The sequence below is a fragment of the Strix aluco genome, chromosome 2 (assembly GCF_031877795.1).
Source record: "Strix aluco isolate bStrAlu1 chromosome 2, bStrAlu1.hap1, whole genome shotgun sequence".
NCBI classification, from domain to species: Eukaryota; Metazoa; Chordata; class Aves; order Strigiformes; family Strigidae; genus Strix; species Strix aluco.
In genome coordinates, this window is record NC_133932.1 from 70,400,722 (window position 1) to 70,419,395 (window position 18,674).

The following is an 18,674-nucleotide window of genomic DNA, read 5'->3' on the forward strand; positions in this document are numbered from 1 at the left end:
CAGTATAAGACTTCTTAATTGAGGTTAACATCACAGTTCTCTATATATTTTGTACTGTGTTATGTTTGGGAATGCTGTGCCTTTATACCTCCATCCTGTCAAATATCCTTCACCTGCCCTTCCCTTTTTAAAGCTTAATCCTCCCTTATCATGTATGAATGTTTATGTAGGCTTAAGCATTTTGAGAAAGAGGATGTCTTCTGTGTTGGTACAGCTCTCACTCCAGTTGGACCTCTGCTACTGAAGCAAAGTCAGAGCATGTTTATGCTGTGTTAGATTTGTGGAACTGAACGTGCGTATAAAAATAAAACTTTGCGAATGTATTTCAGAGTGATTGCCAGTTGTTCCTCTTGTTTTTGAATTCCCTCACTTCTGCATAGGTAAATGAATTCTGCTTTGTCACTAGTAGTAAGTATGCAAAATACTTAACATTCCCAGAATGCTTTACAGGCAATATGTCCTGCTCACCCCCTTTTCTGCAGCTGATATGACTAACTTGTAAACTGAAACTAGAAGAATAAAAGAAAACTAACATCACTTGAGTTTCATTATATTAACACTTTGCATAGTTTAGAAAAGGAAAGTAGGTCACTTCTGATTTTTAATACCTTGCTTTATAAAACCAACAGCTGGATTGCAGACATTTCATGGAAAGTTATACATTTCCCTGTAAATATGGATTTTAATCACATGAGCATTTATAGAAATTACAGGGGAGTATTGGATTTGACTTGGCTGTTTCTTCAAAATCTCAGCTGCTTATACCAGTGACATGTTTTAGGTGTACACAGCTACTCTTAACTTCTGAACTCTGTGGTTTTGATCGCTGCTTATAAATAAATGGCTATGCTCAACCTCTTGCTTGTTTTTCTGCACTGTTGTGCCTGTGTTATCTATACTCGGTGCTGAGGAGTGAAGTAGTAAATGTGTGGGGTTTTTTTTTTTTTTTTTCTTTCTGGAGTTACTGAAGTTGGATAATCTACATTTGGTTCTCATCACATTGCCTGCACAATGAGTCATTCTTTCTTAGTTAGGTTTGTTCCTCAGGCCAAGATTCATGTGATGTTCCCCCTCTCAGGGTGATCAGATTAGTCACTGTTTGAAATCTTGTTTAAAAAATAAATTGCACCACAGGTTGATGCCTTGCTTACCAGTTACATGCTTTTGCCCCCTCCTTCCCGCACTTGCTGTTTAAGTTCATCAGCATCATTATATTGAAAAATGTTTTATAGTCATGGTAACTGATATATTATTTGAGTCTCACTGAAGTTAGCATATTCAATTCAGGACTTGGTACTAGCAAGGAATTGTCTGTAAGGCAGTGAACTATGAAGTAGTTCAGTGTGCTGAAGTACATCTAGCTTAAACTTAGGCTTCTTTCATTATGCTGTTAAGAACATGAACTACATTGCAGTTGCGGTAGTAGCTTCAACTTTGTGAAACATAAATTTAAAAAAACAGTGGTAATAACAAGAATTGTTAGCATGGATGGTCTCTTGTTATGCTACTTGAAGCAGACTTAAGTATTTGGGACAGAAACTCTCCTTGCAGAATTATCTGTATTTGGAAATGTGTGGAGTCAAGATCTGATGGAGGTTTCAAACAACGTTAGGACAATGACAGAGTTTCCAGTTCCTATTGTGTGATATGTTGTTAAGAAGGCTCTTGAAGTTCTTTATCTTGGTACTAAGATTTCAGGAGTGATGATTCATTGTGGGAAATAACAGTTTGAAAGACTAGCCATGCAGAAAATGGGAGGTGGCTGGATCACAAGTAGGAAGAGAGAGGGGAAAACATGTACTGTGTGGTTATAAACACTTAACCTGGACACCAATGTTAGCTGGCTAGGCTCCCTATCTAGTCAATGGACAATGAGAGGTACTCCTTCAAATTATGATTCAGAAAACCAGTTATGTTCGTGCCCCGAATCCCCTTACACAGAGTCTGCGTGAATAGTAAATGCTAATGCAGGCACTAAATTGTGCAGAATGCTGAATTGTATGAATATCCCTGGGAGCAAGGTCTGGTTTGTACCTTGAGAGCAAGTCAGGGTTATAAAGGGGCAGAGGATTGGAAGTGGCTGGAATAAATGGTTATAAACACTGTCATAGTTCATAGGTGAAAGCCTGAGTAGAAGGAAAGATGAGTTCATATTCCCCATTAAACTTTAATTCTGGCTCTTTTGAACAGTGTTATTTTCCATCTTGTAAGTTATTAACAGTGTTTTGATAGGAAAATGCTCATGAAGTAAGTGAAGGTGCAGACCAGTGGGGTAGAAAACAAGACTGTCTGTAGAAAGTTCAAACAGTGGGTTGGTTTTTTTGTGAAGCTTCTTGTGGTGGTCTTGTTCTGCCTCCAATTTTCAACTGTCAGACACTCACAACCGTTACAAGTCTTAGTTCAGATTGTTAGTTTTCCTTTCATTCTGTGTGAGACAGATGCATGTAGTGTCTAAACAGACATATTAAAAATTCAGCTTTGGATGAACTTCGCGGGTGTGGATGAGCAGCTTGTAGGGAATGTCCAGCTTTCAAAAATCATTGACAGTTTTGAAAAATGCTCCTCCTCTGGGTGACTACCTACAAACAAAATTTATTTTTGAATCTTGCTCCATTTCTAGAAGAATAACCACTGAAATAAAACAGACCTGTGTTTCTTTGAAGTTCATTTGTCCCTACTGCATTGGCTCCCTCTGGAAGACAACATAACCCTGTATATTGGCAGCTACTCCTTTGGTGCAGAGATGAGTATGTTGTGTTAAATCTGTAGCTGAAGTGAATCGACTTGTATACTGTGAGGTGGGCACCTGACCCTGTAACTTCAGGTCAGGCAAGAACAAGTGAATACTTTGTGCATGTGAGCTTCCTTTACTTGAAAGATTCTTCTCCCAGCCACCACCATTCAGGAGACTGGGACTTGGGTGGGGGATTTCTTGTTTGGTTTTTACAGTTTGTTCTGCTCAACACTGGTCAGGCAGCCCCATATACTGCCTTAGATTTGTGGGTAGAACTTTACAGCTTGTATTTAAAAATAATCTGGTACACTGTCAGCTTGCAACTGGGAAACTTTCAGAGATTTAATCTTAAGTCTATTCATATGGACATATTTGAGACTTGTGTGGACTTTAGCACTGTGAAGAATAGACACCGTTGGGAAAGGGAAAACATTACAGTTACTATTACACTGTAACTCATAAGCAAAGAAGCTTAATACTTTTCAATTTGTATGAAACTGAAAGAAACAATTTTAACATTTTTGATTTCTGTTTTTTCCTCTCCAGAATTAAGTGGCCTATTTGAATCCAAAATTGGTTCTTCACTTCTTCAGTACTTCTTTACCTTCCTGGTCACATGTACTAGCTAACTGTTCCTTTGTTATTCTGTCAACAGGTCTGAAAATATTAAAGTTTCTCTTGCTAAACGCTGTTTTTGGCCATCAGTGTGTGCCTCTAACATCATCATCATCTTTTTCTCCTTGTGAAGAAATCTTTGCTTGCCTTTTGTCTTGGCAAAGGTGACTTGGGAGGGTGTTGAACAAGCACTAACTGGAGGGGGGGAAGGAATATTCCTTACAATAACCTGGGGAGAACACTGATTGTTTAAATAAATAAATAATGTCTATATAATAATAGTAATAATAATGACAAATTGGAATCTGAAAATACGAAGAGGTTAGCTGAATGTTGTATGTATTGTTCGTATAAGGTGGGATGGCATAGTTTGTTTTTAGAGAGATCTTATAACTGCTTCTGATTTATGAAGAAAAGGTACTTTCATAAAGTCATACCATTTTTTCTTGAAGAATACTTCATATTTGAGTGGGAAAGTAACTTCTGTTCTTTGAAAACAAGAAAAAACTGAGAAACTGAACAGGTAGAGTTACGTAGAAATGCTTCCGCTTTGGAGATAAGTTATTGCCTCAGTTTATGTCAGTATATTTTTATCTTAATGCAGTCCAGGCAGAAGGACTTGTAAGCATGTGTCTCTGCTGAGCCCCATTAGACCTAGTGGAACTGTGCTGGTGGCTCACAGTGACCAAGTAGAGGTGACAGTGCCACATGTCAGAGTGTTCAGAAGTCTGCAAAGAGCAAACACAGAAGACAGTGGTAGCTGGCATTGTCCTTTCCTCCCTATACCTAGGTCAGTTTGTCTTCAACTATATTTTCTAATTAGAATTTTTATTTCAGCAGTAAGTCAGGAATCCTGTGCTGATGTGTTTTTAAAAAAATAAACAATTCTTTAATAAACCTGCTGATGTGGCAATTTGAGCATTTAGAATCTTGGATGGTGATGGTCCAGTTGAGTCAATGTGAGGATGTTCTGTAACTAGCTGCTTCTAGAAATTCTTGGGGCAAACTGTGTGGTGGCAATAGTTAAGGCAGCCTGGGCTTCAGAGTAGAGGTATGCTGTCCTCTTTCTTTCCACAAAGAAATAAACAGGTCTGTAGATCAGTTGCAGCGTATCCTTGCTCATTTGTAGTCTTAAGAGTTTAATTGCACAACACTGCAAACTGGCAAGTGATTGATTTGTTAGTCAAGCTCAAATACTTCTAAGCATCTTGAAATGTCCTAAGGAGAGATGCTCTTTGTTTTGTTTCATTAATGGGACTGCAAGTGAGCAACAAGAATTAGCAGCGTCTATGTAAAATCTTGTGCATTGTCAGCATACCTCTGTGCAATACAGGCTATTCAACAGTGAATCTTTTTTTGAGATAATTTAAAATATTTTTGAAGTCCACCAGCATGGAAAAGTCACCTATAGATCATATAAGGCACCAACCTTAGGAATGACCAAATGAGATTTATTTTTGTTTTGCTCCACTTGAAAAAGTGCTTTGTAAACAAAGATCCAGTAACTAAAACAAAACAAATTCTGTGGATGATTTTGATAATGTCCTAATCTGTGCATTCTGTTCAGTACAGAGGTGTGTTTACAACACAGCATTTGTCAGCTGCCTAAGAGTGCAACTAGAAAGTTATGATTTTCCTTAAACTAATGTTTTAATTCAAAAGCCATCTATAAACACATAGTCTGAGAACTGATTATGATCATGCTTTTCTTAAAGTATTTCCTTATTACATTGTTCCTTAGTACATACGATGCTCTTTGTATATGAAGGAACACACTAGGAATATGTGGACTAATGAAGTATCAAGATCGTGTCAAGTTTGAAGTAGTTGTCGTCTTGCCTGTTACTGGGTTTGAGGGAAGCTGCTAATTACTGCAAGTTTGGAGGAGGATATTTCTGAGTTTGGATCTTTTACATGGAAAAATGAATTTGATGATCTTGTAGGAACGTACCTATTGTCACTGTTTTTGAAGAAAGGCTAAAGTAAAGCAAATTGGGGAGATTTTGAAACCTTTTTCTCTCCCTTATGATGATTTATTTTGTAATAGAGTGTTCTGGATATGGAGGAAGACACTCTTTGCTCAGTTAATTCCTAAATCTGAGGTGGTTTTCAACATTGCCTTGAACTGCTGGGCTCTGAGTCACCCTGTTTCTCAATAGCTAGGTTTTATTTTGCTTTTGAACACTGTGGGGCCAAAGGGCCACACTGAACTTGGTCTAACTTGATCCTGTGAAACTCTGGTTAGTGAAGATGTTTCTAAATAAGTAATTCTAAAGCAAGAACAGTTGTGGACAACAGAATTATTAGAGGAAATCGTCATGGTTTCTTAACATTGCTGGTAAAGCTTCAACTCTTCATCAATCACTCCTTTTGTTACTAGTTTTTAATGTAAGCAAAACACAACGTTTGGCAGATTTGTATTTTTCATGTTACTGTAAAAGTTTTTAGTGTCACTTGTGATAGAAGTGATTCATGTCTTGGGAGAGGGTATAATTCGTTTTTCATTGCTTGTGGTTTTTCTTCACTCAGCTACAGCTTTTTAATCTACACTAAAAAAAAAGGGGGGGGGGGATGTGCATAGATAAAAATTGTCCTTTTTTTTTGGTCACCTGGCTTTTGGTTTTGTCTGTGAATAATACAAATGAAGGCAGGTTAAAGTAGATACTTATTTTCACAGAAACTTCTTCTTGCTTATGCTGATGTTTTTGGGAACATTACTTTTGTTCTTTAGCAATGACTAACTAGGCTTCTTAGTATAGAGTAACTATCTTAAATTATCCTAAAGTGCAAAAACTCTCAAAAGGGAGCAGTTGAATTGTTGTTGGATTTTGGTCACGTCTTGTTTGATGTTGTAAATCATTTGCTTGTATTTCCTGTCTCATACTGTTCTCCTAAAAATAGCTGAAATTGGTCGCTGTTTGCCCAGTGCAGCTCCATGATGGAATAGCCTGTTTAAAGTTACTTCCTCTCAGCTACTCTGCCCCTCCTGCAGCCTGAATCCTCTCTCTCATAGCCTCCCACAACAGATGTTCAGTGACTTAAACTCTGCTGAGAGAATGCCTTTTATAACTTTAGGAAGCTGATTTTCTTTTTTAAAAAACAGTAGCAAACACACACAACCAAAACCCAAACCAAACACACACACACACAATCCCACCTCAAGCAACAACAAAAAAACTACAAAAAAACTGCACAATCCACCAATCTAAATGAAGGTCACAATTCAGAGGCGCAGAACAACCTGTAGCCAGTCCCTACATACTGAAACTGGTAGAGAAAACCTCAAGAGCCTCTATCAAATGCAGATGGGAAGTTGCATGAGGGATGTGTCTTGATGCAAAGTATCATTTTCAAAATACAAGCTGGATGGAAAAACAGTACATGGAAAGCTGAGTCTAACACTGTATCAACACAGATAAATACAGTTTTGTTAATTCATGCATTTTTCTGGAGAAATACAAGAAAGTTGCATCAAAGAAACTTGGCACGCTAACCCCAGAGTGCCACAGGAAATCTGAATTCGAATGAAAACTCCTTGAGAACATCATTTTCCTGCAGTATCCTACTTTAAAATGATCTCTTCAAAGTGTGCTTTTACACAAAATAGCTTCGGTCTTGTTAAAAAGCAGCTGGACTGTACGTTTTTTATTTTGTGGGATTAAGTTACCATCCTAAGGGAATCTTTAGAGAACCCCGATTCCTGCTGTTAGACCATGATATTGGCAAGTAGCATGCAACCAGTTACATTAATGAGTTGTGGAGAATTATGCTTCTCCTCTTGTATAAACTAAAATCTTAATTTTGCAAGCAGCTTTCATGGAACTTTCTGTATAGACCTCTTTCAGCCCTGGCATTTGATTAACAGCCCTTGTGCTGGGAGCACTTAAGTACTTAAGATCATGACAAGATCTTCTGAGCCTCCTGTAAGGAACTGAAGGACGGAATGCCTCAAACATTCATCGACACAGAAAACCTCAAGGACGAGCTGTGGCCTTTGGATTAGTCTAAGGAATGTCACCCAAGGAAGCGGGAGTGTATCGAAGGATGCACCCCCCAGTCCTTTGCAGTTGCATTGACAAACTCCTTAGATAAGCCTCAAAGGGGGAAACGACTGAGTGAAACCAAATGTTTGCCATCAAGCACAAGTACCGCTAATCACCGGCGCTATTGTGTAAGCCGGATACTTTGTGGCTCTGTTGTGTAAACCAAACACCATGCTTGCCTTGCTAATGACTTGGGCCTTCGCCATTGAAGAGTTGACAAGAACTGGTGAGAGGTGATCATTTCTGCCCCAAGAGCGGGATGACTGCTCAAGAAGCATGAAGTCAGCAAAAATCTGTGGGAACAGAGGAAAAAACAAATGTGGACAGGGTGAGTATGACCACCGACTCAATTGGACAGGGGGAGGTGCACCCCATTTCCCCCTCAATGCATGTGCAGAACCCATGCTCCACCTTTTTCCTCGTCTCTCATGGAAATGAGTTTGTGGAATACCTGCTCCTCCTCATCTAGTATGTTAATCAGTTGATAAGATGAATCTAAAAGGCGACAGGAACGGTACTGTGTGTGCACCCACCACCCAAGAGTACCGGACCTGAGACAACGCTGGATCCAGGGGTGGTGATCCGGATTTCTTTGCCTCTCTTTCTCTCCTTTCTTTTTCTTTCCTTTCCTTTCTTTTCTTTCTTATAGATTTTTCAAGAGACCACATTGCTTATTGTCCTTTTCCAAGTTTAAATTCTTTTCTACCACAACTAAAACATTTTAACTGGTCGTTTGGTGTTGTTTCACCTTAATTTAACCTGAGGGGATCACAGAATCGTTGGTGACACCTCCTCAGTGTTCCTTGCATCTTACAAAAAAAGTAAGGCTGTCAGCCTGCAGCTTCTTACTGCTCTCCAATGAAAATATCCTCAGCCACTTCTGTTATACCCAGATATTTGGACAGTTTATTGGACCTTCAGGGCTGCAAAAGGAGAACTGGAATGTCTGATCACATGTGTGTAGGAAAGGGAATTTGGCTACTAGCCATTCTGAGTGATAGGTCTGTCTACCATGTGGGCTGTAGCTGTTAAGGCTTAGCTATTGTTACAGCTGATAGAAAAGTCTGTCATTTGCTGTGTCAGAACAGGTTTCAGCTCAGAGGAAGATCTTGTGAAGGTTCCTAGTATAGAATAAGTTTAATCATGTGAGGGGAAAGGGTGGTAGTGTAGTAGTACAGTACCGTGTGTACTGGTGAAGTGGATTGTGCAGAAGAGATTCTGACGGATGCCAAATGTTCCCATCACTAGGCTGTGAAGGCAGTAAAACTCCACTAGAAGTACTAGGTCCGAGTAGGTACAAGCAGGTTTTGTCACAGAGGTATCAGCTGGTGGTGGTCTTCAGTTTAGTGCCAAAGGATTTGGGGTTGATGCTGCTGATTACCCCTAAGCCAAGAGGGTTTCCACGTGATGCTCTTGGCTAAAAAGTTGTAATTAATGTAGTGTGCTTTGTTTCCTTGCTGGTTACTTGCTGAAGCAGCGCTAGCCGTGGTATCGAGTTGCTCTGGGGTTTTCGTTAAGGCCCAGGTCATCAGTATTGTTCTGTTGAGGAAGTGCTTTCCCTGAGTCTTCTAATGCGATGATTATTTTACATGGAAAGAGGCTGGCAGACAAGGGTTTAGATTAAGAACAGGTCATCTAAAAATCTCATTTTCTAGATCATCAAAATCTGTTCACAGATGGCTATTTTTGACCTGGTTTAGAAATCTAATGCAATCTGTCTCTCCATGGGAGCAAAGTGTGTGTGTGTGTGCGCGCGCACATAAATACCTATGGTTAAAGCAAAAAAGAGATTGCTGGACAAATAGTGTTTCTAGCCACATCCGTTTTAAAAGAAATCTCATTTTTAAATATATCAATTGTCTTTATTAGATATTTATGAATTTCATGTGTTTTTCTTATTTTGAGGTGCTGTGACCTCTATACGTAGGTGGAGGGGAGAGAACATTTTTAACACTAGACATGTATTACCTGAAAAGTGTTTATTGTTTTTAGGTTACTACAAAAGTACACAAGAATACAAAGCTGCTTACATAACTCTATAGCCGCACACTGGGTACATGGGTTCTTGGAACTTAGTTTTTTAATTTATTTTTTATTTTTATTGCTTTTTCCTACTTGGAGAGGCATAAATTGAGACTTTCCGTTCGAAGAGTACACACAGTATATTGACATATAGGAATTATATACAAATGTAACTGTGTATTCTGCTTTCAGACACTATGTTACTTGCACATAATTATCACACTGGCTGTTTAGTAACAATTAGTTTCTCATGTGGATAGAAGGTTTCTAACTACAACCATTTTAATATTAAAAGGGATTATTTTTTTCAGTATATCCCTCTTGAGGTATCACAGTCATACCCCTCCCCTTATCCCCACCTCACCCCCAGAAAGCCACCTTGCAAAAAAATTAACTGCTTTCTCAACATTCAACAGTAATGGAACTGTTTCCATTCAGTTTAAATCCACACATAGACACAAAAGTTAACGTGCCTCTAGATATTTCTTCATGTTTTAATCAACATTGAGTTGTATTATATTTCTGCTTTAATTAAATTTGCTTTAAGTGTTGATTATAAACTTGCTGGCATGTTGATATTTTACATGTACACTGGGTTTTGTGCATGAGGAGCTTTTTAAGCATAAATTGTGAAAGAGAATTGGAGCTCTGTGTGTGTACACATCTTCCTTTTTCTGTTTTTGCTTGATCTGTGGATATTGGAAGGAATAATGCCCTTTGGGAAGAAAGAGAACTTGAAAGGAGTGCTTGAGATAATTTTTTTTTTTTTCTTTCCAGATTACAATATCTCTATCGGCATAGAGAGCTTAAGGGAGAACAGGAGAAGCTTTTAATTCTTGACATACATTACTGCTCTGTTTTTGTTCTTGACATGCTTGCCTGCGAGCTTCTTTGGAGAGTGTTTTCCTGAATATGGCAGAAACGAAGTGGATTGTTGTTGTTTTGGATGTGTTGCCCTTTTCAGATTTTAGGTATTTTGTTTCTCTACTCAAGTCTTTCAGCATGCTCCCTGAAGTCAAATGCTGCAGCATTGAAAGCTCAGCTGCTTCTATTGGGTTTATTTTTTGGAGGTAGGTTTTTGTTCACTTGTTTGTTTTCTGAAATAGATTGGGAATTGATTCTCCCATGCCACCTTGATAAAATCAAATATGTTGCCACTAGAAGACAGCAAGCTAAATTTGTTGACACATTGCAAAGTCTTCCTTAATGCAGTCAGATTGGCTGATGTGTGCTGGTGACCCAATACCTAGAAGCACAGGAGCAGTAAATTTTGTTCCAGAAGGCAGAAATAATGCTGGGCTGTTGTGCATTCTCTGCTTTTCAGAAAGTTGCACCTGGGGAAATATGTCAAAAGCCAAGATGACACAAAGCCAAGTATCTAAATTCAATTCAAAATACTAGGTGCTTCAAAAAATTTAAGGTGGCAAAACCTTAAGATAGGGTATACATGTACATATATATTTGTTTATTCCTAGAAATATTTTGAAGGATTTTCTTGTTTTTACCCATTATGGTCTCAAACATCTAAACAATGCTCTTCTCTGCCATATAGGAGAGCCCTTTTTTCTTGCTTCCCTTTTATTGCCAGTGTCTTAGCAGGATGGGAATGTATGATACTGGAAGCAACAAGGAAGGTGAATATGGTTTGGGGTTTTTCCTTCCTCCTTTTCCAGCCTGTTGCATTCCCTGTGCCTAGCTCAAGCTAAGCTATCTGTGCTGCCATGGTAGTCCATTTTTAAACTGTAGTCACCCAGTATTCCTGAGGAGAAGATAGCAAGCCAGTGAGGTATTCAGAATTGTATGGTCTATTTTTAAGACTTGTCCAAAATGTCTAATGATAACTTTTCCACAGCTGAAATCAGCTTTGCTAGGTTTAAGTACTTAGTGCTAAGTTGAGTGCATCACACAGTTAAATTAAGACCCATGTACATTGGAAGTGCAGGGATAGGAGAGCAAAGCTATTGCAAACTTGAATCAATTAATTACTGTGCCACTGTGACTCCAAATGGAAGCCTTATGCTCCAAAGCAAAGTGCCTTGGGTATTTTAAATTGTCAAGGTCTTAGACATCTTAGGAAACATTCTGGTTCTTCTTAGTGTAAGTGGAAAACTGAAGGTTTTAAAGGTGAGCGTATTGACCATTTGTCTGCAAAGCCTCTCCAAATTTTCTAGCATACAGGCACTTCACAAATTCAAGGGCGGGGGGGGGGGAAGTGGAGCTGCCTCTTGAAAATGCTATTGGTGAAGATGCCTTTTCTATACAGATAGGTTAAATGATGAAATTCTTGCCCAAATTAAATGATCTCATTGGCTCTGGTTGTTGAGAATATGGAAATGGTGCATGACTGTATCAAGTATTCTGGGCTTTCTTTTTTTCATTTCAGTAGTAGCAGAATCAAAAAAATACTGAACAAATTGTTCAGCTTCATTGTAGATGGCAAAACAGTGCCACAGAGGGAACATTTTTGTCTTGGAGGAATCTAAAGAGCAACTGAAGCTCTAACAGAGTGCATTTGTTGACATAAAATGTCTGACTAGAGAGCAGAGTCTTCAGCTATGCTTGAAAGCTTGACAAATTTTTCTTTCTCGACTGCTCAGTGCTGGAGGAATCTAAACAGCCATTGGCTGCTGGCAGTGTTGGGAAGAAACCGTATTTTTTTTTTTTTTTTTTTTTTGTAAGCTCCTACTCAAGTCAGTAACATGATTAATATATTAGGTTGGTCAATTAATCCCTTGTTCTAGTCTCAGTGGTTTTTCAGGGCCTTTTTCCAGTTCGAAGAAAGAAATTACTGTAAAATGTCTTCTCCCTCTATCTTCCCTCTGTGCCCCACTTTCTAATACTGTGATGCTGGTGAGCTTTAATTTGTTCTACAGACTGTGCAGACAGTCATCTTCTAGCAATGCTAAGCAGTGTCTTCCTTTGCATTGCATTTAGGTTTTAACATTTTAGACTTTTCTACTGTAAATCTTTTAACAAAGGGGAGAACTGAGTTTTCAAAATACAGTTCTTAAGAGTGCTCTGACATGACTAAGTATTAACTTTAAGTGCTTCAGTGAATATTGTGCACATCAGAAAACTGGAAATGAAGATCCGGAATTGGTTTCGTGTATGTGCGTTCATGTTGAAGTAGGAAGTGGAAAAGTGTGGAAAAAGGGAAATTGCCTATTTTTTTGGTTTAACTTTGAGCTTAAAAGGTTTTGTCCTGTTCTCGTGGAAGAACCGTGAGAATAGTGTGCCAGCCCCAGAAGAAAACTTCTTATCATTCTGCTGCTGAAACTCTTCCTGTTGACACGAACACTCTCACTCTGGGGAACCTTACCCGGTCATCCAGAAAAGAGGCTGATTTCACGGGACTTTAATGTGAGAACAGATAAGAGAAATTTGGGTGCTCGGAACTTGGGGAGAGGAGACAAATGCAGAGACCTCAGTCTGTGTGAGGCTAGTATGTTTGATTTGTAACTTGTCTGAACTTGGACTAACAAGAGTAAGAGTTGATGGGTTACTATGGCAGAATAGACTTCAGTGCAGGCTGAGCAAGCCATCAGTAATCCTCAATATGTTTTTGACTAGAGCTGCTGCAGTTGAACTATTGCTAACACTTCAGCCTAATTTAAAGCCACATTGGGCATGCCAGCAGATGTTACAGTCACACCTTCGAATTATAGCGGAGACGACCTTTTTTTTTTTATATAATGTCTCACAACTCTGAGAGAAGTGGGAAGAATGCTAAGTTACATCATCTGAGCACAGAGAGCAAACTTAGTAATGCCTCACTTCAGAGTTCTTCTAAATATCTGAAACCATGTTTTCATGTCCCCTTTCAATGCCTCTTTATATGTTCTTACAGTTAGCTTTAGGAAACGTATGCATGTACGATCACCCATATACAGGCCGTTTGTGAGAAGTGTGGATGTGTGGCCTTTCCAAGGGCATGTCATGAGTCAGTTAGCAAAAGCATGCGAACAACGTGCCTGAAAGAGGTCACAGGCAGGAAGACATGGAGTCCTTTGTTACTTTATGCTTTTCCTTTAAAGCTGAGGATGCAGGTTGGCTTAATCTTTCCTTGCTATAGTTCTTCAGTATTTACATGCACATGCATCAGAGTGCAGTTGAACAAATCTGCAGAAAGGAAAACGTACGTCTTTACAGAAGGTAGGGTTGAAAGAAACAAGATGATTCTCTTAATAGTATAAAGCTGTTTGGGAGCTGGAGACTGCGAAAGCATGTGTCTAGTAAAATGCACTTAAGCTGAGCTGCAGACATATGATAAAAAGTTATATTTGGTACTGTCATTTAATGAGTTCCCTTCTCTACTGGCAAACAAACCTGTGTTCATTTGGTTTGTGCATTTTTAGTTTTATTCCTTGTATTGTTATTTTTATTCTTTGTATTTTTACCAGGAGAGAAGGATCTAGTTCCCATGCTATGTAATAATCTTCAGGTACTGAAAGAGTGAAGGTACATAAGACCACATGCATTGTAGGCTTACATTTAGTCATTTTTTTGAGACTTCTAAATTCTGTCTTTAGAATTAAGTCACTCATCCACATAGTGCTAAGGTGCTTTAGCAAAGCCATGAGGAGCATTACCCAGTTTCCTGTCTGAGGTTTTTGATTTTGTCAGTCTGCCAAGGAAATTTACTGCTCAGCTTTAGTTATTAATGGATATGTAGAGGGGGAAAGCTGTGGTTTTATTCTCGTTTTGTACTCTTGTGTTTTGTTGTCTCTTGGTTATCCTTAGTTCCTCAATCTGGCCTTTTTTTTTGTTTATTTAATATAGGATACATACATGTATCTTGTTGCATTTTTGAAACAAATGTTTATTGTGAAGAATATTCATGACATGCACGGTACCTTTGTGCAAGGACCTTTAGGCAGCTTCACAAGTGCTAATTGCCTCAACAAAGTGCTTTGAAGTCCAACATGTGGGTAAAGTTGTTGACTGTTAAGTAAAGTGACTCTTTTCCATCTCCACATCTGTGGAGAGTGGTGGAGGATCGATCCTTATTGGCTGTGTTTTGGTAATGCCTTTAGGATAAAATCCGTGGGCTGTATTGGAACGCTTTATTACCATCTTGTATTGTGTTCCTGGTATCTTATGGGAGGACTGATCAAAACCGAAACACAAATTTGGAAGGAAGCAGTATGCACCCAAATATATGCAAATAAATCGGCCACAACAAACTGTTGAGCTGTTGCAGGCTACTGCTGAGGTCTAAACTTGGTGACTATCAGGACCTGCTACCTTGGGAACAGATTACTACTGCTAAGTTTAATAGACACTTCACATTTGGGAAGAAAAATATAACGTAATACTTCGCTTTAGCCGTGTTGCTGACACTGCATTAGTTGACAGATGACTAATTTATGGATAATGTTTTAATATGTAATCCTTCTGGATTTTTTCTTTCTTGTCTTTAGGTGAAGCCAAAAATCTTCCTACGTATCCGGGGCCAAACAAGATGAGGGATTGCTACTGTACTGTAAACCTGGACCAGGAGGAGGTTTTCAGGACCAAAATAGTGGAGAAGTCATTATGGTAACAAATATATAGATACATGTTCTGTTAACTCTTCTCAGTCTCTGCTTATTATGTTTTTTTGATGTTCCAAAGATACTTTTTGGGGGGGGGGTAGGGGTGGGGGTGAAGGGGTGATGTATATGATCCTTCTTCCAGTTTAAGAACACCAGTGGCAGAACTATTAATGTCATGATTTCTACCTGTATATGTGGGAAAATGTCTTCACCGAGGCAAGACATATTGACTCTTTTCCTAAGACTGTATAGCTAGTGTTCTTTTCTTTCTGCAATATTTGTTTTGAACTTCCCTAAGCTTTTTAGATCTCAGCTTAGAAGGGAGCACTGAACTCCATTTCGTGTCTGTCTATGCTTAGAATTTTGCATTGGTCTAGCTACCCTGATGAGTGGAGTTAGGGTGTCTTTTTTTTTTTTCTCCTGTCATGAGGCTGCAACTGAAAGGAGACGTTTGAACATAAGATGCCTGTCTGATTATCTTGGACACTTCCTGTGAGACTGTGGAAGCCAAATGCAGAACGAAACAGAACGAGGAGCATGTAGCAAAAGTTAAAACGTGTTCTCCTGGACGTTCCCAAATGTAAAAAAATAAAGGGAATAAGGCTGGGCATATATGTGTACTCTGGCAAGTGAGGCATTTTTTGGAGCGGAGGAAAAGTAGCAACAAGGAATGGTTAAGTTTATAACTTTAAAAATATAAAGTGGGAAAAGAGTGAGAGTTGGGTAATACAGTTAGGAATTTGCTATTTGTCTTGTTACAGCAAATAATTTCTTTTGGGAAATAGCTCTAGACCTCACCCTCAACCCCTCAGAAGTACCTAATGCATTTGAGGATGCAAGACTGAGTAGCTTGAACTGGGACTTATTCCCTTAAGTCACTTTAGTAGTTATCCGGCATAATTTTTTGTCATCATTTTGCCATATTCTCATATGGTATACTGGTGTCCACAATGGAGACTTTTGTTTCTTGAGGCATTTCAATTGGCTAAACATAATTAGAGTGCTTTAGAATGATGATGCTAACGGTTTCCTGTTTGTAGTGTACTGTATTTAAAAAAAGAAAAAAGCAAAGACTGATCGCAAAGACTGATCTGTATGCCTTTTTTTTTTTTTTTTAATGATAACTGACATGCAGTGTCCCTAAACTAGTTGTCCCTGAACCAGTTGTTTCTTTAGAAGTAACTTTGTAACTTATTTAAATAAATTGTTGGGTCAACCAACTGTAGCCCTCCTGCTTACAACTAGAAATTGCACAGGATGATCATTAGCGCATTGCAGGGAAGTGGAAGGTGGGGAGTGGGGATGTATGAGAAGATGATATAATTTACTTGAACTAATCTGAGTATTTTTCTATTGAGAAAACAAACTCTTAGTAGTAAGATAAGCAACAAGTGTAATTCCTTCAGTGGGAAAAATTTCATCTGTCTTTAGGTATCATTATAAAGCTGAAGAGGTACGCTGATGCTGTGCAGAACTGGAAGGTTTCTGGTTTTCTGTGGAGCTAAGTTGTTTTCATTGATTGAGGTGAATTCAGAGAGCAACTCAATGATCAGAGGTCTGGAGAACATAACCAATGAGGAAAGGTTAAGAGATTGGAATTGTTTAGCCTAGAGAAGAGGGATGAGAGTAGATATATCTCTATAAATATATTAAAAAACAAAAAAACTCCAAACACACCCCCCCCCCCCCCCCCAAAAAAAAAAAAAAAAATTAAGAGGGAGGGAATTTCTCTGTATGTCCGGTATGGATACTGCAAGTAATAATGAACTTAAACTTCCTTCCCCACTGCTATTTAGGTTAAGGTTTATTGTGAAGAAAAATCTTCCTGTTGTTAAAGATTCTGAAGCACTGGAGTAGATTGCCTTGGCTTTTCCATATTTATTGCTGAAGGCTTTTAATAAGTTCTATATTATCAGTCCTGACCAAAATAGGGGGATCTTCCACATGACCTCTCAAAATCCCTTTACAGTCCTATTTTCTTTGATCTGAGGGTTGACTAAAGATGATCTCTGTTGTTTCTTCTCCCAGTGAATTCCTGTCTTCAATGGTAGTCTGCCTGTTCCCTCTGTAAGATTCTATTTGCAAGTACTGTTTTTGAAAAACTTCTTCACAGTCCATGAATATTCACTTACAGACATTGATATCAACTGAATTTTACATTTATCCATATAGTTGTTTCTCTCTTCTTGTTCTTCTATTGTATAAAAGAAAAGCTGACAAAAATCCCAAATACATGAATGGTAAAACTGGGATGTCTTCCCAATCTGTGAGTAGGAATTGCTCTTATTTAGTGAGGCACGCTCAAACAGGTACTTAATCTTTTATGACTGTGTTTACATCTATTAAAACAAGTGCATAGACTTCCAGAGGAAGATGTTTTTCAAATGATTTCAGGTCATACTGCAGTTGCCTATTGTTTTTTGTAAGACTCTGAGATGAGCACATAGCTGAGGAGCCAGTCATGCTGTTACATTCTTTAATGCTTGTTTGTAAATTGATTCAACCCATTGAGTAACCGTGAATTACTGGGCAGGCGAGCTTTATGTGCCCTAAGGCCCGTGTAATTTGTATGCAGCAGAGAAATACCTGCTTTCATGTACAGTGTTTCTCTGACAGGTGCTTGCCGACCTACTAGTGAAGCGTGTGTTGGGTCCCTTTTTCTGGAGTATTGCTGCTGCGATATGCAATGTTAGATGGGAGCAGGGATGTGAAGCTGGGCCAGCGCATGACTAAAATAATCAAATCCTGCCTGAACGTCTGCGTGGGTGACACAGCCTTTGACTATAGTTTGAAGGGGAGAACACTGGCTCTGCTCTGTTGCTCATGCCTGTTTTCTACTTCCTATCACTTCATGGCTGACACAGGGCTGGCTTACTGTAAAGGAAGCTTTAAGAATTGCCTGTATTTTCATTCACACTGGTAACTCCCCCATCTTCCAGTAAGCTCAGAAAATGATTTTCATGTAGTCTATGAAAAATAAAATGCTTTGTGTGAATATTTGAATTGAACGGTGTTTCATATGCAGCCCTAGCACTACTGACTCTGAAACAATGTCTTCTCATCAGAGTTGTCCTGGAGAAACATATCTTTTCCAACATATCTGTATTAATTGGCTTTTATCTGTATGAAAAGGCTTATAATTAAAGTCATGCTGAAACATTATCTTGTGTGCTTGGGGAATTCAAGGAGGGCTTGTTTTTTTTTTTTTCCTTCTTTTTCTTTTCACTCAATTGAACTTCATTAAGCTTCCACTAAGCACTGCAGAAATGTGTATTTTTCTAGGCAGGCCTTCTCCTGATGTAAAGCTTAAATAGAACTGGCAAATGGAAGAAAGGAAGCAGTTATCTCTCCTTCCCAGAGGGACTTGGATGAATGTCGAATTCTGGCTTGCTTAGGATATCTGTGGCAGAGCCTTCAGACTCTGACTCATGATCTCCTGTGTTTTATACTGGGACAGTGTAAGAAGTTGCTTCCCTGAGCTCCGTCCTAATCTTTGGCAACAGATTTTTATTTTATTAGGCTGCGGTAGAGGCATGAGAAGACAGCCGAGAGCAGTAACCTCTTAAATCAACAAAGCCTGAGTCATTCAGAACTCTTAAGAACTGAACCAGCACATCTTGTTGCCCAGTCCAGTGCCTGTACCAGTGCTCTGAAGAGAATCTCTGTGAGTCTGATGCCCTTTATCTAAGTTTGCATCTCAAAAACTGAGAGCAGCCAGCATGGTGA

At 38.9% G+C, this 18,674-nt stretch overlaps 1 protein-coding gene across 2 annotated transcripts in view; it reads left to right on the forward strand.

Moving 5' to 3' along the window:
- Positions 1 to 18,674, forward strand: part of RASA3 (RAS p21 protein activator 3) — a 135,113-nt gene that overhangs the window by 25,619 nt on the left and 90,820 nt on the right. For both annotated transcript variants that reach the window (XM_074815213.1, XM_074815214.1), the window contains exon 2: positions 14,835 to 14,952. In XM_074815213.1, coding sequence (XP_074671314.1) covers positions 14,835 to 14,952 — 118 coding nt within the window. The remainder of the gene's footprint in view (positions 1 to 14,834; positions 14,953 to 18,674) is intronic.